Raw genomic sequence first — 26078 nt, forward strand, 5'->3', positions numbered from 1 at the left:
GGTTTAAATTAAACCCTATTTTGAAGTTGTGGTTTAACTATGGATAGCCAATGGGGCACAAATCCTTAAAGGGGAATCCAACCCAAATAAAAACTTGTTTTTATAAGGAAAAGAAAAATCAGACAAGTTGATAGGTGAAAGTTTGAACAATATTGGACAAACAACAAGAAAGTTATGAATTTTTAAAAGTTGTAAATATTGGTAAATCATTATACCCATGGAGACTTCAAATTGGCCGCATATGGGATGTCATAGTGATGTAAGGCAAGGACTACTCTTCCATGTACTCCAATACATATTATGGCTAAAATGTCATTTTTCCCAAAAGTTTTATTTCAAATTATATTTTTCTTTCATGAGGACATACTACAATATACTACCTGGGTTATATTTAGATTACTGCCCCAGGGGAATGGGTACTTAGGAGAAAACCACAAATCCCTGATAATAAAGTACATGGCCTATGGGAAAGTTGTCCTTGCCCCTTGTCATAATTTACTTACACAGTTGCCAATTTGAAATCTACATGGTATTAGTGATCTCAATATTAAAGCAGCTATAACTTTCTCATTGCTTGTCCGATTTCTTTCAAACTTTCACCATTCTGTTTAATTTATTTTTCTCCTTCCCAACATAACATTTTATGGCCAAGGCTGGATTCCCCTTTAATGGTACACATCCAATGATGACTGAAGTGATTTGAAATAGATTTCTTCATTATTAAAGCAAAAGGAAACAAAATAGTAAAAATAAGAAATATACAATACAAACAGATTTTTTTAACTTTTGGTTCCCCATAATTTTAACAGAGTTAGACCATGGTCTAAGTTAAACCTGACTTCCGAATATGGGCCCTAGGCTCATATTCTGAAGTGCAGAGTAACTAAGACCATGTCGATCCAAACTCAGTGCTGAAATTATGGTTAAGCGCATAAGAAAGGATCACCAGTCGTTCTTAAAGTCGCTCGTAACTTACAGCTTTATGAAACGGGCCCCCTGCTCTCATATTGAGACAATGAATTCATTCATTATTCCCAGTTAATTATGAATGATCTGAGTGATGGATGGGATGATGAGCTTTATGAAACGGGCCCCCTGCTCTCATATTGACACAATGAATTCATTCATTATTCCCAGTTAATTATGAATGATCTGAGTGATGGATGGGATGATGAATAGTACATGTACCTGTACTTGCAAGAGATATGTGCCACAATTGGCTATCCATAGTTTAACCACGACTATACACCAGAGTTTCTCTCAGGGTAAATGCACATGAGGGATTAGATGCATGTATTGTGAAATGCATGGAATTTTACTGAACACCAAGAGCAATTGTCATTAGCAAAAGTAAATGAACACTTTACGCCTCAAATCACATATTAAAGTATAGTAAGAACAAAACTTCAACACAGTAGTTTACTAACATGCCCACTTTATGAAGAAAAGATATGTTTGATGACCAAAAAGTTGGCAGGACTTTGGATGAAACAGCATCATGGAAGGTACATAAAGTGGATTCTAAGTAGTATTGTCGTTTGAATATTGTCTCGTTACTATGTTGGAAAAACACAAACATACCAAAACAATAATCAAGTCTATGATATGACTTGACTGGGGATCAGACCCGTGAACTCCCCATTCGTGAGGAGTGCACCTACTGCTAAGCCACTACACATCTTACGATGGCAAAAGGAGATATGGGAATTTATAGTTTCCAAGGAATGGCTACGAGTAAGTGTATTTGGAATGACATTTTACTTAATGCACTAGCACACTCTAATCAAGTATATAAGCTGCAATCTTACGATATTACACTTTTTTCCACACATCTAAGCCTTGAAAGATGCAAAACAAACAGACATACAAAAACCAAACTATCTGTAATCACATGATCTAGCAATTGACTAATTAAAAAAATGAAACCTTTAACTATGTGGATAAGAATAAAATGTAGGTGCAGAGATGGTATTCTGACAATACTAGAGAAAGTTGTAAATGGAATCTTTTAATCAAAGAGAGTCCTGCTCTCCAAGAAATATATTTTTAATATTGTTTTGTGGCATTTGACACAGAGCAATATCAATCTTGAACTTATCAATAACTTTATTTAAGTTAACTCACTGAATATTGATACTCTATTTTTACATATAAAACAGCAATATTGTAGCATAATAGAGTTGTAACTTTTCAAAGGGCTTGTGACAGCAAATAGCCGGAAAGCAGGGTGGTGTCAATATTTAAAAAACTTACTTGTATTTCAATATTGGAGATTGATTTTCACTAGTATCAATAGAAACAATTTTTTTTCTATATACTATATTTTATTTCACACAGGACTTGATAATTTACAAAAGGATTATTGCAAATAGCCTGCAGCCACATATGTTGTCAATAAACATTTATTTACTGGTATAACAGTATTAGAGTTTACTCGTATCAAAAGAAATAAAAGCCTCTTGATATCTGATAAAGTATATGTTTCAATTAAGAAAACGATTATTACAAATATCCTGTAAAAAAACAAATATCATGTCAACATACAATATTGATCTATGTGACAATTCCAGAGTTTATTCTAATCAATATCATTAGAAACAATATACTCTCTCCTTACAGCCTGCGGGGGTTGTAAATTTGCAAAAGGGTGTTTTTGCAAATAGCCTGTTACCAAAGTGATGTCAATAAAAAAAATTGATACATGTTATATTAGAGTTTGTTCAAACTAGTACCAATATAAAAAAAATATCCTTCAATATTTATCACAAACTAATTCATATTGCACAGTGAACATATTACAAAAGCATGTGTATACAAAGAAATATTGCATGTGCTAGCAGTCAATATAACATGATATAAACACCAACAAATGGAGAATTGCCTCAGGTGGTGTCAATATAAAAATGTGATATTACAATGAAATACATGTAGATTCAGCCTGGGGATATTTACATGAATAAAATATTGACTGGTCTTGAGGGAAACATCATATATATTGACTCCAATGGAATCATATTGGCCTGAGTCTAAGATGAGGGCAATATATATGAATGGGGAAAGGTGTAAAATGGTGATAACATGAACTGCATTATAGAAATTCCATGATCTGCACCCTATGCTTTAATATTTTAGTTAGCATGTAGATTTTATCAAATGCAACACTGGGACTTTTATACATGTAAGATAGGGTTATGTTGAAAGAACATAAAGGAATAGCAGAATGCATTCTAGATAATTTTTTTCTCTCATTTATAATATGCGACCTGCTAAGAGGGAGGGGGCAATTGTGTGTATGCTTTGTTTGGCTCAATAGGAATAATAGGAGACAACTCCACATCACATGGGCTGCAGTACAAACTTTGAAATATTTATTCAAAGGGGGGAGGGGTGGGACTTTAGTTTCCCCATGCTCAACCGAACATTCTATTATAAATAATTATCAAATGACAAGATGATTATGCAATTTCAAATCATACCAATGAAATAAAAACATCAAATGACTTTAAAAAAAGACATAAACTCCTGAACCTGAAATTTTCACAGGTTTATATAACGTATTAGAGGTAATCAGATTTCAGCTTTTTGGTCATATATGTTTCAAACTTACTACTTCTTTAACTACAACATAATACTTAAAGCAGTGTAGAAAGACATTCTCTCATAAACATCAAATAAGGTTTGATGAAGTTAGCAAAGCCAGCACATATTGTTTTAATAGCAGGATGTAGCCTGGTAATTTATCTCCTCAAAAAGATATAAAGAATTAAATATCATCAAAACTGAGAGATATCTAAAAAAAAGATGTTTAATGGTAATGGGTGAATTGTGACGAACAAGTGTTGCATGGATGTATTTCTACATTTTTGCATAGAGTGCAAAATTACAGGGCAGCAAAAACTGTCACATTTAATAAAAGTCTGAGAAATACATTTGCTCGAACGCTTATACATGTACATACTGAGAAGTAGAGGAATTGATTACTTAAAATACTAGTTGAATGACTACTTACTAGCATCAACGACATCATAAACAGCATGGAAGTATCTGTAAAGGACTAAGGCTTAGGTTCTTATGAAGAAATATGCCTTAATGAAGTAAATTTTGTTCTTCTTCTCCAGTCATTCACTGCACAGGTGCAGTCTTGTGAAAAACACAAAATCTTGTGTAGTGAACCGATATTGGTAAAAGAAAGAAAAAAAGCAGAATAACAAACAAAATACTAAATACAGATGTTCCTCTCACTGGCATTGACATGGAACCTTCAAATGCATGGACAATACAAGAAATACCCATACAAGGAGTATCTTGATGACTTTTCTCAATTTTCATAAAATCTTTTTGGAAACAAACTTGGAATATAAATAATGGACGATTGCTTGCCTAGAAGAGTCTCTTGACCTTCATCCTCAGAATGCAATAACATATGACCCGCAGAACGATGAAAAAGACGGCCAAAACGCCAAAGTCCAATTTGAGGTTGTCCGAGCCGATGTCCAGCTCATCGAGAATGTCCTGGGCGGTCTCGAATATACAGTGGTCCTGGCTCTTGCAGGGAATGGGGCCTCTATCGAGACCGTAGACGGAGATCATCACCCCCTCGTAGGAGTAGCGGACGAAGGATCCATAGCTCATCCAACGGAGGTAACTAGGGATGTTCTCCAGAGTGACAAAGAATCCGGAGAAGAGGAGGATGGGAATGCTAGAGACTGGACCTACAAACACAGCCACCTGGTTAGGCAGGGTCAAGGTCATATGGCGAGGTCAAAGGTCATAGGGAGAGGTCAAAGGGCATTGAGAGAAATCAAAGCTCACAGGGGGTGTGTTGGGAGGTGACCAGGGAAATATGACAGGAGGAAAAGTTGACAGAAGAATGATAACAGCAAGAGAGTGAAGCAGATAAAAATGATTGGATGAGCATAAAGGTGAGTTCAGTGATTGAAATGTGTGGTCAAATGGGTGAGGTAAGGGATAATTCAGTATGGACATAGGGTAAGGTCAGAGGTCATAGGGTGTGGTCAAAGAGGCGAGGTAAGGGAAAATTTGGTATGGACATAAGATAAGGTCAGAGGTCATAGGGTTTGGCCAAAGAGAGGTAAGGGATAATTTGGTATGGACAAAGGATGTGGTCAGAGGTCATCGGGTGTGGACAAAGAGGCGAGGTAAGGGATAGTTTGGTATGGAATCAGGGTAAGGTCAGGGGTAATAGCATGTGGTCAAAGGGGCGAGGTAAGAGATTATTTGGTATGGAAATAGGGTAAGGTCAGAGGTCATTGTGTAAGGTCAAAGGGTGAGGTCACAGGAGTGTGAGGGAATGGCAATAGAGATAAGATCAAGGGAAGAGGCAAAAGAGAAATAACATAGAATTAATTTTGCTATCAAAGAGAATGGATGCAGTAATATTGTATACAGAATCTTTTTAAAAATCTATTTGGAAACATTCCAAACAAGATCAAATATACCCTATAACTAATACAGTAAATCATATAGGGTAATATGTCATAGCACAATTGCACAAAGCCTTGGTAAACTTAGATCACAATAGTATGGAGTGCCAGTTGTCAACTCATTCACCAAGTAAATATTTGATCCTGCAAACAAACACTGTCCACAATTGTTATCCTAAATAAAATGAAAAAGAGAGAAACTATGAGTAAACCATGGATTCTTTAGAAAGTTATTCTTTTAAATAACGAAGATGAAACCCGGAATTCCTTAGAAGTGTGAACTTAATTTCTTGTTTAGTCATGGGTAGATCGTGGGTATAAATATCAGAATACAGGGCTCGAATTAAGAATTTAAAGGGGCAAGGCCATTTTTTTAAAAGGGCACTTAAGGGAAAGGGCAGGCAGTTTTCACTTTAAGGGACATCCAAGGCCACCAAAAAAAGGCCATCAATAATAAATGCACTTTTCAATGGGGCACATGCACTGGATTACCGCAGGGCACCAAGGCCACAGCAAAAAAGGGCAGTTATTTTGGCCTTAAGTCTACAAATATTTGAAAGGGAATCAAGGCCATTTCTGAGGGCATCTAAGGCCATGGACTTGGATGGCCTTGGATTAATTCGAGCCCTGAGAATACCACTAACTGTGGGAAATTCATAGTATTATTTTGTGATCTTCTTCATCTGGTAATGAAGGGTTCCCTGCTAAAAGCGGGGTTCCCGCCAAAAAGCCAGGAAAACATGTATAATTATTGCTCGGTTAACATTTTATTTTTATTTTTCATTTTCTGACCTCGATGGAGTTGGGCAGGTTTGGGGAGGAAGACCTGTGGGTTATGAATATTAAGTTAGCCTTTTCCATACCCAGGTAGCCTCTCCAACTCTCATCCTGGGGCATCCAATCAATTGTAACTCTATGGAAATCCATCAGTGCCATAATCTTTTTCTACAAGAAATTTGCACAATGTCCTTTGTAAACAAAGAGAATTGCACTGAATCTTCAAGAGAACGATGAATATATACCTCATATCTAGAAAATATATTGCACAAATTTGCATTATAGATGTTGATGTTGCTGGCCGTCCATAGTTGCTATTGTTGATCGGATCAATCGAAACTCTTTGTAAGACGGGGCCCAGGTCTTATTTTCTCTATCATGTAAAATTATAATTAATCTTCTCTTTGATTTTTTTGTGTTCTCTATGTTTTTAAAATGCCAAATAAAATGATAATAATCAATTCCCCCCCCCCCCCAAAAAAAAATTTCAATAACCTGTTTATAACTGATAACTAAAATCAATGGAACTGGAAATTAGTGAAATAATTTACGGCCCATTCCAAAGAAAATAATAGGCATTGCGTCTTTTGGCAAGGAACTTATCCATTTTTGTCACTCTCCACCCAGGTGTTAAATGGGGTACCCTAGAGGATGTGAATGTCAATATGATAGATTGGCATATGTGCACAAGTAAAAATAAATACCAGGTCATGATACTCCCCAGGGAGAGGAGATGGTGCACTTTATGTGCAGAACAGTGATAGATCCTATGACTGAGGTCATCATAAATAAAATGAAGTATGAAAGACTAGGCTATGAAAGACTACATAAATGTAACTATTATCATTATTATAACATTGCACTTTGCAAAAATAGTACATTTTTGTTTTTAGGACAATTGGTGCCAACTTCAGGCCTACCTGCAAAGAAGCCAAAGATGCTTGTTAGTAATCGGTGGCCACAAGACTCAAAGTACACCCTGGGAAGACCTAGGCCCCATTTCATGAAGGACTTGCAACTGTTGTAACTGCCATTATGGCAACTACCATGGTAACATGTCTCAGAAGCCAATCAGAATCAAGGTTGCCATGGTAGTTGCCATAATGGCAAAGTTACAACGGTTGTAACTCTTTATGAAATGGGCCCGTTGCATAAAAGTTACCATACTGGTATCTTTACAATCCAATGGTAACTCGCATGGAATTCTTCATTCTGGTTGGCTGTTTATCAACGTTGCCACGGTAGTTACCATAGTAGTAACGTTGTATGCAACAGGGCCTTGGAAATGAAGATAGATGCTGTTTTTACCAAAGGGTACTAAATGAAGCTCACTAAATGAGAATGGAACCCAGGTTACTGGATTTCAAGCCACTGCTCTACTCATTGAGCAAGAACGCTTTCTCTAATCTCTCACCTCTAAAGGCAGCCCTGCACCTATAATTAATCCTAACGACTGTGCCACTAGTGACGTTGATATTGCCATGGAGATGAATAACAGGAATCTACCGCCATCTGAAGGCTGCCCCGTCATCCAGTAGACGATTGTACAGTATACAGCAGGCATTAAGATCTAGATGGAAAATCAAAAGTAAAGTGGAGCAGGCTAAATCAAGTTCAATTTTGGAATGTGTGTATTTATTCAAAGTTTTCTGACAAAAATATATGCGAACTGCTCTCTAGGTTACAATAACATTTTTTGTCAGTTATTCATTCTTATTTTTATCTACTTTTAATTTCAAATTTTCATATTTATTTTTCATTTATTCATTTTTCATTTATTCATTTTATTGTTATTATCATTATTTTTGTTAGGGGGCTTCTATGTTACTACATGGCTACTTAGCCTTTGTGACTTTTTTAACACTGCCAGGCAGTTTAATAAAAAACAGATTTTACATCCAACCCGTCTTTTTCTATTCGAACTTCTAAAGCCACAATAATATGAGAGCTTTACAAAAATACCGAGACTTAAAACAAAAGATCGAGACAAACATTTCAAGAAGGTGGGGGATGTCATTGGCCCGCTCACTTGCATACTGATCAGTAAAGTATTTCACAAAAAGACTTGCCGAACTTTTCACCTGGCAAATTATCTGGCAATTACCATCATAACTCGAAGTAATGTACTTGAAGGAATATATTCTACTAATTTTGATTTGATGTACACAACAGATTTACTTTATTTCAATTTCAATCACTTGACTTTTGCTTCAACTAAACCACTCCTTTTTTTTTTGCTTTTGTTCATTGTTGTTCATTTAGACTATTTGTTTGTTTCTGTATATTGATTTCAAACATAATAGTAGAAAACAAATTTATTGATATTTCTATCAATCGCATTTGGCATTTTATCAATGTTAATGAACTTATGATTTATCTCTTACCATTGTATAATTCTGTTTCTGTTTGTGGTAACTCCCGTAGGAACTCGGCAGGACAGCATTTTGCTGGTAAACACCAAGCTGGTATATAACCAATTACCTACGAAACGTTTTACATCTAGGTTAATCAGTCATAGTGGCTGACGTTATAGACGACAGATATCACTCTCGGGCCTTTTTATCAAAGTGGAGACAATGGCAGAGTTGGGATTCGAACTCACAACCTTGCGATTATGAGTCCAATGCTCTAACCACTGGACCACACGACCCGTTGTAATTATACCATCTCTGTTGATATTTTGCTTTTTAATTCAACATTTTCAGCCTGCGAGCTGCCTGTTTGATATTGTTTTCAATAAACCAGACCAAGCTAAATAAATTTGTGCTTCTCAGTCACTCATAATCATGGAAAGTTGTCTGATGACTTGTCCGATGACATTGGTAATGCTCTCCAGTTTGTGCTTATAACTGTTTTTCTGAGATCAAGTGAAACTTTAAAATAACATAGCCTTCTTATTTCACATCGATTTTTTAATGAAATTTTATAGCTATTCTTGTTTGATTGATCCATGCTTTTTCAGAACATCTTCTGTTTTAGTGGACATGACCACTACCCAACTACATAAGTAGTACTCACCTGAAATATAAATTACATCTAACCAATTTTTTCCACCTTCATTACAATTTAATCAATCCAATAATTGTTTTTTCATGATATTTCCCAAATTGCAAATTTCAGTGGTCTCATATAATGCCTTTGATGTTATTTAAATACTCTGTTATGAATTATCATTTAATTAAGATATATTATGTTTATTGTCATGTTCAATTGTTCTTGTTAAATTTATACAATTTGTTGTCTATCATTTTGCATGGAATGTAAACAAGAAGAATTTCTAATTATGGACAATAAATAAATATTTATATTTATACTGATACTTTAACTTACCTGGAATGGTAGATCGGCCATCATTTTAGCGATGTAATACGATTTGAGGCTGTACCAGTAATTGAGATGCTCTCGGATTAATACATTCATCTCAAGTGGAACTGGAAATAAAATAAGTCAGAGAGAATCAGCTAAGTGAATATATGCACAATCCTATTGAAAAGAGTACATAATTGCAGAAATTTTAGGGATGGATACTTGTGGAGCGTTGTGGCCCAGTGGATTAGTCTCCGGACTTTGAAACACTTTAGCGCCTATTAATATGGCAGCTCAGCTATGGCCGGGGTAATGATATGGTACCAAGTATCAAAGCGCAGTTGAGTATATGCACAAACTAACTGCACTATATAAATGGACATATTATTATTATTATATCCTACATAAATTAAATCCTGTATTCTGATTGGTTTAAATAGCATCATGTGATCCAATATATTCACACTATTTTGGGATGATGTCGAAAATGAAACGCCCACCAAAGAAAATGTGCTATTTTGTGACGTCAATAATGGAATAGTCGACTATTCCATTATTGACGTCACAGATCATGATGGCGCAAGCACTAATACGCGTTCCGCACACTGAGCGCGTAGCTAAGCGCTTCAGGAAAAGTAGGTCAGTCAGCGCAGCTGGTTTGATTCAGCTTAAAAAAAGGATGAACTAAGAGTACAAGAACTAGATTATCAAGATCTATTTCTATAAATTATTAAAGTAGGATATAAAACAAATATACCAGGCATTTATTTCGAAAGTATAGAGAGAATTATTCATCCTAGGTTGTACTGGCATAATAATAGTAATGCCAGTCCAACGTCAGATGAATAATTCCCGCTATACTTACTCAAAGCATGGTATATTTGTATATTATTATACTATATAGAGTCATTTCCAGGACCAAGCACATGCATGCCCAAGAAACTGCATGGTTTACTGTGAAGCCACTCCAGCGAATCATTCTTCACCATGGAAACCTCCAGAGTCCAGTGACACAAAGGTTAGCGATCAATTGTAAGCTTGATTTTGATGACTAATTGTACACTGTAGTCAATGCAATCAATCATAAAGATTGTTCTACGATCATTGCTAAGCTTTGCATTGCAATCCCCGGGAGTAAAGTAATGAAATAAAAACCACACTCTCATCTATCCTTCATTGTCACTAAAAAAAAACATCTTAAGCTTAAAAATGGAGCACCATGTGTAATTTATTAAAGGGGAATGAAACCTTTGGAACAAATAGGCTTGTGTAGAAACAGAAAAATCAAAGAATAAGAATAAAGAAAGTTTGAGAAAAATCGGGCAAATAATGAGAAAGTTATGAGCATTTGAATATTGCAATCACTAATGCTATGGAGATCCTCACATTGGCAATGCGACAAGGATGTGTGATGTCACTGATGAACAACTTTCCCTTTGGTGGACTATAAAATACCCTCAAAATGTCTCTTTTTGCTTTTTCTTATGATGATACAAACTCTTTATCCATGATGTATTCTTAAAAAATATGCACTACATGCCATCATGTAGACAGAACACATGATTTTTGGATAGATGTGATAAAAGAGGCAATTCTAGTGAAATATATAATAAAGTAATGGGGAGAGTTGTTCACAAGTGACATCACACATCTTTGTCGCATTGCCAATTTGCTATCTCCATAGCATTAGTGATCGCAATATTCAAATGCTCATAACTTTCTCATTATTTGTCCGATTTTTCTCAAACTTTCTTTATTCTTATTCTTTGATTTTTCTGTTTCTACACAAGCCTATTTGTTCCAAAGGTTTCATTCCCCTTTAAAGTTGATCAACAATAACCCACACCAGTTATTTGATTGAATGAAGACGACATTCAGTGAGAGTTTCAAATAATAAGAAATAAGTTATGAAGTTCAGAGTTCACTCTAGCTTGAGATGAGCACACAGTGCGATCTTCATTAAATTTCCACTCAGTCAGGAAAAATATGGTGTCAAGAAATGGGGAAAAGATGTCATATTCAAGCAAATTATTTCGTAAATATGTTTTGAAATTATTGGTAAAATACTAACTACAGGCATGAAAGAGAGCTTAAAAAAATGCTTATCTCGTGTGATTTTTACAGAAACTCAGCAAGGAAGTGGAGCTAGATAATAATTTTTTTCAAAAGCTTTTGAAGCATGAACACTATGATAGAATATTATGCTAGCATTCATGCGATGCCTTTACAGTGAATGGGTAAAAAGCAGTACCGGCCGCACAGACACATTGAGCGCTTTAATACAGAGTGCTTAGAGTAGGCCCAGTCATGTCTTTCAGAGTGTGATGTCAAACAATGATTCAAGATGTAAATAACACTTTGTGGTGATATTGGGCATCGCCTCAACATTACCGGTTGGAAGAGGGACCACTGTCAGTGCATTCTTAACACTGACATCTTTTCTGTCAGGCCAGTACTGAACTCTCAGGATTTTATAACAGAACAACAAAGAGGAAAGGAAAACACTGAATTTCAAGAGAATCAAATAATCGGCCAAAGAAAAGATAGGTCTGTTGGCTGTAAAAAAATTGATAACAAAATTCCTAATAACAGCTCAATAAAAGATGGGGGGTTGGGGCTGATTCACCCCCTCTTATGATCTCGGCCGTCAATCATCCAATCGCGATGAAAATTGGCACGCGCATTACCCATGGTATAATCTACAAGACTATAACATCGAATTCTGCAAAAAATCTCACTCTAATTAACTAAACAATGCCCTTAAAATACTATTTTTTGGTTCGCAGACTCTTTTTTAAGAATCTGATCAAATGAACTGTAAAACAACTTCAGCATCACATTCATATTTATTTATTTTTTCTTTATTGTTTTCTAAATTTTTTATGGATATCTTTATTTTTTACTTTTTGTTTTTTATTGTTTACTCAGTGTTTATTTTCGGGGACTTTATTTTGACCATAAACAAGATGAAATTAAGTGATTTTCATAAGTAATACGAAAAATAATGATAAATTTATGAATTTTGGCTCAAAACACTACTTGCATTGGATTTGTACACAAATTCACGTTTTTGAGCAATTTGGAGTATGTATGCACTTACAAAATGTTGCCTGATTTTGGAACCTCGCACCCGGGGGTCATAATTCTGGTCTCAAAAGTTGCGCGAGACTTGAAAGTAAAAAGTCAGTGGAGACGCGGTAAAAAAAGATGACTTATTTTTTATCCATCTCAAAAATGTTGAGGGAGGCTGAATCAGCTCCCCCCCCCTGTCTTAAGGATTAAAGCTACTAAGCTACTGAAATCATTTGATAGGCCTATGCTTGGTTGATATGAAACTTGTTATAAAAATGGTGAATTTGTAATTATAACAAGTCTTTATGAAACAAATAGCAGAAGTCTGAAAAACTGTCAGATAAGAATCTTTTTTCAATGAAATGTAACACTAAATGGAGTGTGTGGGACAATGATATGAATGCTACGAGAAGAATGTTCACACTTACATGATAATACTGTAGGCATCATTGCAGAAAACATGAGAAAGAGCATAGAAAGAAACAAGAAGCCGGCATTGTTGAATGCCTTGCCTGCATCGTCACCGATATCAAGATAGAGCAGACCGATTAAGACCCCTATTACTACATGTGAGGAGAATCGGGTGTGAGTCAGAGTCTGGAATGGAAAGGGAATGATGAGAATAGGGAATTGATGAAAGATGTACATGACGATATTGTCATCATGATCATGACAATGATGATCATTATGAACATCATTATCCTCCTGATCATGATGATTTACTAACATAAATGTTATCACCATCGTTGCCATCATAGTCATCCTTGTCATAATCATCAAGATAATCATCATTATCATCATCATCATAATCACCATTATTATCAGTAATATCATCATTATCACCAACATTCTCATAATCATCATCCCCACCACCCACACTGCAATCATCACCATACCCACCATCTCCATCATCATCATCATCATCATCAACACAATCACCATCACAATTATTATTACCATTATCATCAATCAAGATCATCATCATGACCTTCATCATCACCACCACCACCACTGTCATAATTGCCTCCATCATCATCACCATTATCCATAACCATTATCGTCATCACTATCACCACCATCATCATCATTACCATCACCATCATCACTATCATCATCACCATCACTTTCAACCACCATCATCTTTGTCATCATCATCACTTTCAACCACCATCACTATTCTCTTACCCATGATCACAATCACAACCACTATTATCAACATCATCAGTAGCGGACCGTGGCCCGGAGGAGACAAAGCATTGGGGGGGCGGGCACTGCATTGTTTGTGAACAATGCCGTGCCCCCCCAATGCTTTGTCTCCTCAGGGTCACGGTCTGCCACTGAACATCATCTTCACTCTCATCATCACCATAACCATCATTATGAACATCACCATAACCGTCATTATGAACATCATCATCCTACTTACAGGATCCCTGAAGATGGTGATGAACGTTCTCTTGAATAGAACCCAGAACTGCATGAAGACATCTGTTCCAAAACTTGTTGTCAAAAAGTCTGGTAATTTGTTCTCTGCCTGCATGCACAGAAAGATATATTCCTCAATAGTAATTTCTTGATGAAATGTAAACAAAAAATCTTAAAACCTGCAATAAATAAATAAATAATAACAATAAACTAAATATGAATGACGATCTTCAAAACTTGAACCAAGTTGATTGAATGAAAATTATTCAGGAATTCAATCATCATATTCCATTTATTTTTTTATTTCATGAATAGCTCTGCTGTCCACTGATAAAAGGAAGCAACTGTAATATTTTTTCAAAATATTTTTTGCCTTGATTTGAGAAATTTTCCCCCTAATTTCTGAAAAATAGATGTTTCCTAAGCAACTACAGCCTAAATTTGTGACTCTAAGATTAAAGAACATTTCATATCAAAAGGGCATGTCAGATCCCAAAATGCTCCAAGACGTGAATCCACTAATAAATCCAATGGAAATTGTGTTTTTAGCTCAAATTGATAAATGTATGATTATTTCTACTCTTACTGATAAAGCTCTATTCATTTCTTCATTATGGTCAGAATAAAATCACATGCAATTTCCATAAAAATGTTTTTTTTTTTTAATTAAGAAATCAACGAAATGCATAACAAATTGAAAAAAAAATCCATAATGAAAAAAAATGCCATATGAAATTTTGTTAACTACATATGATCAAAATCCTACAAAGGCCTCTGTCAACCGAAGATACGCAGTTTGGGGCCTTCTTTAATAAATTGGAGCACACATTTGTTTTATATGCATGAATTAGCATAATCAGTAGTGACATTTTTCGAATAATTTGACCTTGCAGTTTTATGCCATGGGTGACACACGTCCCAATTTTTGTGTGGTCGATGGCTGAGATTGAATGAGGGGCTGAATCAGCCCCCTTCCCTTCAAAATAGCCCAGTCTCTTGAGGATTATATTATAGTTTTCCTGAGATTTCATTGCTATTTCTACTGATCAGTCTTTATTCTTCCCTGGGCTTGCAACTCATCGTTCAATTGAATGTTTCCTTAATTGTTCAGTCCTCACTTGAGGGGTGGGAAATAGATGTTGATCTGCAAGGAAAATTCGGCTTGTCATGAGATTGAGCATTGGTGGTGCTGTATTGTGAATGCATAAATTCTAACAATCCCGGGTAAAATATTCCTAGTCTATACAGGACCTACTGTCGTTATTTTGGTGCTGATCCCATCCGGTTCCTGAATCACCACCGTCGCCATGCCGTTGTTGGTGTGTGAGTTGCCATTAGCAACGGCCACGCCCCCGCATGCCCCCTGTATCGATGACTGGCTGGTGTGACTACTAAACCTCTCACATTCTCCGTCCTCTACTGCTTTGGTTAGTTGCTCCACGGCTGTGCCATATTCACCAGAGGCAAGTTCTATGACTGTGATGGGAGAGATGTAGGATAGGATTCATTCATCAGTTTAGTGTTATGTGCGTGTCCCTTGACCTCATCTCACTGCAACTAGGCGGTTATGAAATGAGGTGCAAGCAGTGTAAATGAGATTACAAACTTCTTATTCAATTAAACATATATGGCATTTGGGGTAGCCATCTGAAATCATTGAGTAGACAAAGTAACCAGTTATCTCACGATGTATCAAACATAGTTGGAAATCGACAATTTGAAAAAAAAAAATATTTAAAACTCTCTCCCTCATTCCTACAAAAACTATAGTTTACTTTTAAAAGCAATGAGAATCAACACAACCCACACCCACCTAACAAAAATCAGTAATGATAGATCAGCATAAATACTCTAGCTGTATAGGAGAATTGAGATAAAGGCAAAGTGTATCATATAACAAACTTTCCATCAATATATAAATGCTAAAATTCCCACACACACACCAGTGCACACCAAAACCCACTTACACCATCTTGCCAAAAGAAGCTGCGCTATGATATGTTGGACATACAAGAATTCAAACAGTGAGGGAAGGGGAAGGCAAAGCGAATCAGATTACAAACTGCTCATTCATATCAGCACTGGACACGAACATACACACCCACACAAGCTAATCCAGCTGGATATTGCTAATTAGTTGAAGGCATAGTGAAAGAGATTACAAACTTTTTATTTGTATAAGAAAATGAGAATCACCCCCTATCTCCCCCCTCCCCTACACACACACATCCACATCCTGACATCTTACAAAAGTCCTTTGCTGGACATGCATAGTCAAATGGTGGAAGGCATATTTAATCACATAAAAAATTCCCATTCCTAAAGCAATAAACATTACCATTACCATCCTAACCTCGCACACGCACCCACATCCACAAACATCATCTTACCAAAATCAGCTACATGTAGGTTTTAATACGGTGGGCATAAATAGCCATTTTATTTAGATCATACTGAATCTCATAAGTTTTCCAATCTCTGAGGATTACAATTACCCCGTAAATCTCTCACACACACACCCACACCCATTAAAATCATCTCACACAAATAATTTGGGTTCTAACATGGGCATTCATAGCAAATGGGTTATAGGTATTCTGAATCAGACAACAATCCTATCCCTATATAAGCAATGAAGAATACCATTACCCCCTAATCTCCCTAACACCCACACGCACAACACACATATACTCCCACACCCACCCACACAAGCTAATCCAGCTGGATATTGCTAATTAGTTGAAGGCATAGTGAAAGAGATTACAAACTTTTTATTTGTATAAGAAAATGAGAATCACCCCCTATCTCCCCCCTCCCCTACACACACACATCCACATCCTGACATCTTACAAAAGTCCTTTGCTGGACATGCATAGTCAAATGGTGGAAGGCATATTTAATCACATAAAAAATTCCCATTCCTAAAGCAATAAACATTACCATTACCATCCTAACCTCGCACACGCACCCACATCCACAAACATCATCTTACCAAAATCAGCTACATGTAGGTTTTAATACGGTGGGCATAAATAGCCATTTTATTTAGATCATACTGAATCTCATAAGTTTTCCAATCTCTGAGGATTACAATTACCCCGTAAATCTCTCACACACACACCCACACCCATTAAAATCATCTCACACAAATAATTTGGGTTCTAACATGGGCATTCATAGCAAATGGGTTATAGGTATTCTGAATCAGACAACAATCCTATCCCTATATAAGCAATGAAGAATACCATTACCCCCTAATCTCTTTAACACCCACACGCACACACACACATACTCCCACACCCACCAACATCATCTTACAAAAATCATGACAAGTTGGGCATAAATAATCTGTTGAAGGCATATTGAATCACATATTAATTTTATTCCCATTCCTATATGCAATGAGGATAAACATCACCTGTTTATCCGTCCCCAACCCCCCAACATACCCACTCCCACACACACTTAACAACATCTTACCAAAATCCGCCGGGTTATGATATGGAGGGCATACGAAACCCATGGAATGTAGGTAAGGAACCAGGTTAGATACCGTCCCTCTGTATAAACAGTGGCCTTCTCCTAAAATATAGAGCTAGAAAATAACAAGATTAGAAAAAATAAATCAAGAAAACACCATACAATACATAGTAGCAAGCATGGACAATACGTAATCAAAATAAAGCATCTACATAAACCCACACACCATAAACTGAAATTCATCTCTTGTCTTTATTCAGTTGAAGAGCTTTACAAACACAGCATGGAACTGCAATTATAAACCATTGTAGATAAATCAAATATCATATCAGGCACGAATAATAATTCTTTTCTTTACTTTATTTTTTAATGTGTGTTATTATATTTCTTTACTCCTTTTTTTCATCTTATCTATATATTTTTACTTTATAATATCTTTTATTTATTTATTTTCTCATCTATTTATTTACTCATTTATTTATTTATTTTCTTGTCTTATTTTTCTTCTGGGGGATGGGGGTCATACCAGTTGACCTGCATTCTTGGGTTAGGGGGGGCATTATGAAAAATATTGTAAGTTATTCAGTGATTTGACAGACAAATCCTTGCATCTGATTGGCTGAGAGCTAATTCGTCAGATAAAAACATTTTCTTTTCATGAAATGCTCCCATGCATTCTCTCCAATCACTAGAGTTAAAATATGATAAGTTCAGAATACAAAAGGTCTTGCATGTACTTCTATATTCATAACCATACTCAGTAGTCAAACATATTAACAACCCATTGTTTAGTAGACCCTTGCGGTCCCTGTACAAAAGATATAGGAATCAAGAGAACAAGGCAGTCAATCAGGGTAACAATTAATGAAACAAACAACTATTCTTATCACCAACTAGTTGTTATAAGCAACTGAAATCCTTGCTTCTGATTGGCTCAGAAGAAATAGTTGGAGCCAATCAGTGTACGTTTCATGAAATGCTCCTATGGTAACACATTAGCTAGTGGAATTGGGGTCATCCCTAGACTATGGGGATTACATAATTTGGTAGTCAAAGGGTAGATGACCTGATGTCAGACATACCTTATCAAACATCTCAAAGAGTTTGGCGCTAGGCTGGTGGATCGTACAGATAACTGTTCTCCCTCCATGGGCTAAGCTCTTCAGGAGTTTAACACATGTCAGACTTGACAAGCTATCAAGGCCACTACAAAGACAGGACAGAAAAAATACAAAATCTTACTACCATATTTACGTGTCAAATAGTGATATAAAACAAAGTTGCATATCATCATTTACATATAAAACTTGACTGTGCTTGATATTCTGTCACTAATGACACAGCTGCCACCAGTCAAGAATCATTTACAAATTGTATATACTTTGTTCCTGATCTTTTTCCATTTTATGACACAGGCATATGAATAACAAACAAAGAAGATAATGGATTACATGTTTCAGCAGGTCCCACTACCCCCACCCCCCAAAAAAAAAATTATTATTATAATTAAATATGTGAATAAATTAATCAATTAAAAAATTGTAATAATTAACTCTAAAACTGAAGTTTGGAAAAAAATTGAAATTAATATGCTTTCAAAGTTATGATGATGCTTGATGAAAAAAAATTGAGTGTGCTTGATATTCTGTTACTAATGACACAGCCACCACCAGTCAAAAAAGCAATGGTTAGGACTGGCTTCTGATATTCAGTCAAAACTGAACTATGAAAACACCTGGCGATGTGTAGTATGGTTAATATGATACCATGAATGCAACGGTTATCTAAATCTACCATCAACATCTGCATGCCCTTGTAATTTTCACTGGTATCTGGTAATACAAAACCACAGGCAAGTCAGACCCCACCAGTACCTCACAAACATCTGTTGTAATACACATCATAAAAAAGGTTCATTCACAGAAATGATGCAATGTGGTATCTATGTTACTTGCGGATGGTAGATTCTTATAGATATTTCTTCATGAAGGGAAAGTTCACCCTATGATGAGATGGTTTTCATGAAAGCACAAAAATTGGTGAATGTTTGACAAATATCTGTCCAAGAAAAATAGTTGTGATTTTTTTCTACTTTATGACTTCTGTGATGTTACAGGAGAGCAGCTCTTTATTATGCTGCATGATATGAATTCCCCATGATGCAATTTTTTAAAAATGTTTTTCTACTATGGATATATCATCAGGCACCTTATTTCATACCCTTTCTGGTAAAAAAAAGATAAAAAATTGTATTCATCATGTTCTAGTAAATAGAATTTATGGAATATACAGTGCGTATCAAAAAAAGTTTACACTTTGAAAAACCCTGGGAATTAAAAGATATACAACAGATGGGTAATTTTCTCAGATATATTCTTGGATTTGGGTATCATCTATCCAATGAAAGTAAAAGTTATGACAAAATGTTACACTTGAGTGAGCACTGTCCATTTTTGTAAAGCTCGCAGAAATCTGTTTGCACAGAAATGATAGTTTTTACGAGGTGTCAAGCGGGAAGGGCAAAATCAAACTTAGCCTGCGAAACATTTCTCATACATTTCCCTTGCAATTTTAGTCAATTAAAATATAATAGCTTTATTCAAGCATTTTGTAATAATTTTGCAATCCAAATTGAAACTTAAACACTTTGTAAGCACAACCTTTACCCTTTCTGTGCCAGCTGGATCTGAGGACATAACTGAATCTGACCAAAAGTTTATATCGGACATATCCAGCATTTTCCCACTAAGTTTTTATCTTTAAAGTGGGTTACATTTCATTTTTCATGTACTACTTGTTTCTCCACACTTTACCCAAGCTTGACAATAATTAATAAAATGAAAACCAAACCTGAGCCATTTCATTTAAATCACAGCTCAGTGTAAAGCAATTATCGTCACGATGGCCTTGATGTGTGTGCGGGAGTGGGGAGGGTGGCAATGCATTCTTCGAAGTTTTTGGGGCAAGGAAACAAGTTTAATAAAAAGGTAAAAGATATCTTCAAATCAATTTTACTAGCTAAATTCCACGTGTTCTTCATGATTAAGGACTACTTTTATTGGCATAATTATTTCAAGGTTCTGCGCAAATCATTTTTCACTAACTTTTCAAAAGTATGTGGTGCTCACTCAAGCGGAAATATTTTTCGACAGTTATATTGTCATTCGCTTAAATGGATCAGTACCAATGTTAAAATGTGGAAATATCTTCAGAATATTACAAATCTATAATTTTACAGGATTTTTTCTAAGTGTAAATTTTTTTTTGATACCCACTGTATATTACAGGGAACTGCTCACATATGACATAACAAAGTAATTATAACAATTCACAACTATCTAATTCTTTGTAGGAATTTCTCAACACTTCACCGATGTCTTTCTTCAAATTTTCTGTTTTTTATCAAAACAGCTATCATAAGGGTGAGCTTCCCCTTTAATTCTACCAAGCTGCATTGCTACAAGCAAATCAACTGGAGACTTATAAGGCTGTATCAGACCTTCAAGAAGCTTAAGATCAATTAAAGATCTGTGCCCCCAAATCAATCATATGTCTGGCATTTAATTGCCATCTTGTAATTCTTTGCTGATTTGTTCCTTACAACAATTAGTGTTATACCTGATTTGCTATAATCAAACTTGATTTAGTAAACGTTCAATTTGAACAGAAGTTTGCAATCAATTCTATTTTCAGATGATTATTATTGGGATAAAAGTGAAGTAAATGATACTAACTGTTGACATGCTAATGCATTTTGCATCTTCTTTTTTTATAAATCACTTTTGACCTCTATTGTTGATGCACATTTTGTATTTTCTATGATTGACATATTCATTATTTTACATTACAACTGATTATGTAATTAATATGTTTGTTCCAGAATTTAGTATTTCAGCAATTTCAAATGATAAACACCGATTTGAACTTTTACAAGGAAAGTAGGTATTGCCATTTTGGTTATTTCACCAAAATTAAGCCATGTCCTATCAATCCCTTGTCTGATTTAGTACCAAAAGACGGGCGAGTATGGTAAGAATTGGTTTGTCGAATGATGTGGTTTCAACACTAAGACTGTTGCACAGCAACATATAATTCCCTAAACGTATCAAGAAGGGGGGGGGGGAGCAAAGGGGGCAGGTAATTTGACTCCTCAGTTCATTTAGTGTTAAATACTTGAAAATAAAGCATAAATTAAATGAGTCCCTCAAAATACTCCATAACCTCAAAACTTTCATTGACAGTGCTGATTTGTTTTAACTGTCAAGGATCCCTTCCTTCAAAACTTGAAATATGTATCAAGTTTTAGTAAAGGTTCAATAGTGCGAATTATACTTGACTATTATCCCAATATTCAAATCTTACAAAATTGTTGACCATTTCATTATTCATAGAGCCCTCTCTTGTCCTTGATATTGGACTCACATTTTTTGACTGGGCATTGTGGCATGCGCCTGTAATCCAATTAAGTAACAAGTTGATGAATAGGTTCAAGCCCTAGTAGGAGTCTCATAAACCTGTTTGTACATGTAAGTTAACAGAAACTTTAAGAGCGACAGGTGATCCTGTTTTACTTGCTAAACCATCACCAATGAATGCTTGGTGTATACCGTTTAACATAAGAAATGATCACCTTTCATTCTTAAAGTTGCTCTTAACTTACAAACAGATTTAGGAAATACCCACCTGGTCACATCTTTCGGATGGTGATGTCAAAAGTTGGTCCAAGACATAAATAATAATATCTAATTGATGATAATAATAGGCATGTCTATGGCACCATCTATCTAGACATAATCTATTCCGAGGCGCATTTTTTTATTACCCCAGCTTTAACTCAAGCTGCCTTCCAGCACTCAGTGTATTCAAGGGCTTATTCCTGCCGGGTACCCATTCACCTCACCTGGGTCGAGTGCAGCACAATGTGGGTTAAATTATTGCTGAAGGAAAATATGCCAAGGCTGTGATTTGAACCCACATCCTTCTGATTGAAAGACAAGAGTGGTAACCACGAGACCTCTATGCTCCAAATAAACTCAATTACACACCCACCACATTTAATTACCTGGTAGGTTCATCAAAGAACATGATGGGCGGGTTGTTGACCAGTTCCTGGGCTATGGCAAGTCTCTTTGTCTGGCCTCCAGAGATCTGAGAGGTCCTGGTCTTAGCACATTCCATAAGACCAAGCAGGGTCATAATCTCATCAATCTACGAATAATGACACAGAAGCACTAGGATCAATAAATAATGAATAGATAAGCAGTACAATTTTCAAAATATTATATACATGGATGGATGTAAACTGATCTTGGATTGATCAATAAATTAAGGTAAAACTGAAAGAGTAGGAAGCAGAAGCGTGAAATATATACATTTTTTAACAGAAAATTTATCAATGGATTCACAGATATATGGTTTTACAGCGATATAACAGATTTTTAAGACATTGATGAAAAGGGGAGTATACAGAAAATATATAATGACAAGATAGAAAAATAGATAGACAGACAGACGGACGGACGGACAGACGGACGGACGGACGGACAAACTGACAGACAGACAGACAGACAGACAGATAGATAGATAGATAGATAGATAGATGGATAGATTGTGCAATGGAGTTAGCGTAAAGGAAATTCTATGAGAACCCATTTACACAACAGTCATAATGCTTAGTAAATATCAATTGCAAAATTAATGTCATCTCTTTGTATAGATATCATTCATGGATAAGCACTTCATGAAGAGATGAATATCAATTTTGATTATGAATACATCACAGATACATCACAGCGAAGAAATTATATTATGCATATGAAGAAAGAAAAAATAAATTACATGTCAAATATTTAAAAAGATAGATGGGTAATGGAAAATGAAAATAGAAAGATAGTTGGGGAAATGACAAATGGGTAAATAGGGAGATATATGAGCAGAAAAACAGTTCCACAGAATTGAAAAAAAATAATATATAATTGGAAGCTGGATTGTATTATATTCTATGATGAACATAATAAATGGTTAAAAATAGGAAGTAAATTTGATGTGCTTATCAATAAATCATCCGAGATGAACAATAACTGTGGGAATCCGATTACAAATTATTGCCTCTATATATCATGATTGTCAAGCAACAGCAGGTATTTATTCTAGTTTCCATGGTGACGGGACAGTAAAAAAGCAATTAAAAAAAAACTAGCAGCTATCAAATCCATGTGGCGAAACCCATTATTCCAATTGGTTAATACTCTTCATATTGCTGTTGCATGACATTTGCTCCGGCGACAATTGCTCCAATGGAAAATCTGCACATTAAACCAATTAGACCTTAGCAAATGTCGTGTCACGCACAGAAACCAGACATCATTCCCTCTTTTCCCTACAAGAATTACGCTACAAGCTGCTTTGTGGCTTTTTTTTCTCTGAGGGGGATTGCCGTATTTGTAACAAACTGTTTATCTGTTCTATCTTTAGCAGCTGTGATTGTGATGGAGATGGTCGAGCACTTCCATCATGTTGTCATGGAAACCAGCAATATTCACTCACAGCAACCCATATTCCAGATGTCTTTTTCATACCACCCCCATCAAGCTTTTGCAGGGTATCTTCGATGACAAAAACTTCAGGAAAACGTGCATTTCTAATCTGAGGTTCTGTATTTACCAGCTGAGAGGCCATGCAATGCTTTGTCTTTTTTTTTTTTGGGGGGGGTATTTGAATCATTTAGCTTTAGTAGTATGACATTATTATTGAACATTGTTTATTCTATTTTCATCCGATATCTTCAACCCAAATTCCTATGTTTCTATCTCTTCTATCCTCCCCCCCCCCCTCTCCTAAGGAGTCGAAAAAACCCAGTTTCTAATCTTTCAGTCCTTACCGCAACCTTCTTCTCGCTCCATTTCATTCTGCGAGGGAGTTTCAGCCCGGCTGCGACATACATGGCCTCCCTCACGGTAAGATGTGGTAACAAGTGACTGTCTTGCATAATATAACAAGACATTCTTCTGAACAACTGGGGATCACGAATCTCTCCATTCACCAACACTGTTCCCTTGGTCATTGTAGTTCTGTCAAATGAAAGAGAAAGAAAAAAAATGGGAATGCTATATTGTGGGCATTAAGGCCACCGCACACCTTACGACTGTTTGCGATCCGATTTTGGAACGAATTGCATTTTGCTCATTTTCTGAAAATGTGAATGGAACATATCATTTTATTTGAGGCTAAAATAAATTGAAAGAATAAATATAACCATTTTGAAAGATTGCAAGCCTTTATTTTGGTGTAAAGGCAAATTAGTTACAAATCGTAGCCATTCGTAGGACTGCTATGACATCATTAGGACTAGATATTAAATTTACTTTTATTCTAAGAAGGATGATAGCAGTCAAAGATTTGAACATAGGTATATTCATACGATGATTTAGAACATTACACAGTAAGATGTTCCATGTTTCAATATTATCATCAAATTCTACCATGTTTTATTCCAAATCGGGTTGCAGACCAATCGTAAGGTGTAAGGTCGCCTTTCGTCATACAATCAATCACTATTACTTGTGTGTAATACAGGACCAGGAGGGTGTTTCACAAAAAATTAAGTGAGACTGAGTCGCTCTTACATTCCTAGTTGTGCCTTGAATTACAGGCATCACCGCATTGGGCAAATCATACCAAGAGTTTGCGCACTACTGTGTATTAATCAATAGGAATGAGAGTTATATTTCATGCTTGCATCAGTATCTAAGTCAAGCACAACTCTTGTGAAAACACCCCTAGGGGCCGAAATAGGAGGTAAAACTGGGCTAACTTTGCCATTATGGCAACTACCATGGAATCAGGGCTAAGCTACAAATCACAATCAAGTTTAATCAGGGTTCAAATCAAGAATTAAAAAGGGCATGGCCATTTTTTTAATCGGGTACTTTCATAATAAAGAAAAGAATATGCAGGCTCATAAGGGCATCCAAACCATTTCAAAAGGGCAATTGTAAAGAGGGACACATACACTGGATTACAAAAGGGCACCAAGTCCATAGGCAATAAGGGCACATATATTGGACCTTAAGGGATGATCCAGGCTGAAAATATTTATATTTTTACATAGAGTAGAATTCACTGACCAAAATGCCACAAATTTCATCAAAATCGGATAACTAATAATAAAGTTATTGAAGTTTAAAGTTAAGCAGTAAATTGTGAAAACAGTCTTCATGAATATTCATTAAGTGGGCTGATGATGTCACATCCCCACTTTCTGTTTTCTTATGTTATGACATAAAATCATAATTAATTTTTTTTTTATGATAATTTTTTTTTCATTACTTGTGTGAATATGTCTCCCTTATAATGAAATAAGTTGCAGCACTAAATATCTAATGCACTAAATCAGTTGTCAATCCATTTTTTCTAGTTCTTGGAGCCCTCCTACTGATTATTCATGACAACTGTTTTCACAAAATATTGCTAAATTTTAAAATTCAATTACTTTGTTATTTGTTATCCGATTTTGATGAAATTTTCGGCATTTTGCTCAGTGAATTCTACTCTATTTATTAAGCTATAAATACT

General features: G+C 35.7%; 1 protein-coding gene across 1 annotated transcript in view; it reads right to left on the reverse strand.

Moving 5' to 3' along the window:
* Nucleotides 1-1668: 1668 nt before the first annotated feature.
* The window catches only part of LOC121420169 (ATP-binding cassette sub-family G member 4-like), a 56034-nt gene continuing 31624 nt past the window's right edge, over nucleotides 1669-26078 (reverse strand). The window contains exons 5-14 of the mRNA XM_041614715.1: nucleotides 24385-24574; nucleotides 22567-22712; nucleotides 18587-18710; nucleotides 17505-17619; nucleotides 15280-15500; nucleotides 14026-14133; nucleotides 13028-13196; nucleotides 9552-9652; nucleotides 7636-7791; nucleotides 1669-4728 (exon numbers count right to left, since the gene is read on the reverse strand). Of these exons, the coding sequence (XP_041470649.1) occupies nucleotides 4381-4728; nucleotides 7636-7791; nucleotides 9552-9652; nucleotides 13028-13196; nucleotides 14026-14133; nucleotides 15280-15500; nucleotides 17505-17619; nucleotides 18587-18710; nucleotides 22567-22712; nucleotides 24385-24574 (1678 nt within the window). The 3' untranslated portion in view covers nucleotides 1669-4380. The remainder of the gene's footprint in view (nucleotides 4729-7635; nucleotides 7792-9551; nucleotides 9653-13027; nucleotides 13197-14025; nucleotides 14134-15279; nucleotides 15501-17504; nucleotides 17620-18586; nucleotides 18711-22566; nucleotides 22713-24384; nucleotides 24575-26078) is intronic.

The sequence above is a fragment of the Lytechinus variegatus genome, chromosome 8 (assembly GCF_018143015.1).
Source record: "Lytechinus variegatus isolate NC3 chromosome 8, Lvar_3.0, whole genome shotgun sequence".
NCBI classification, from domain to species: Eukaryota; Metazoa; Echinodermata; class Echinoidea; order Temnopleuroida; family Toxopneustidae; genus Lytechinus; species Lytechinus variegatus.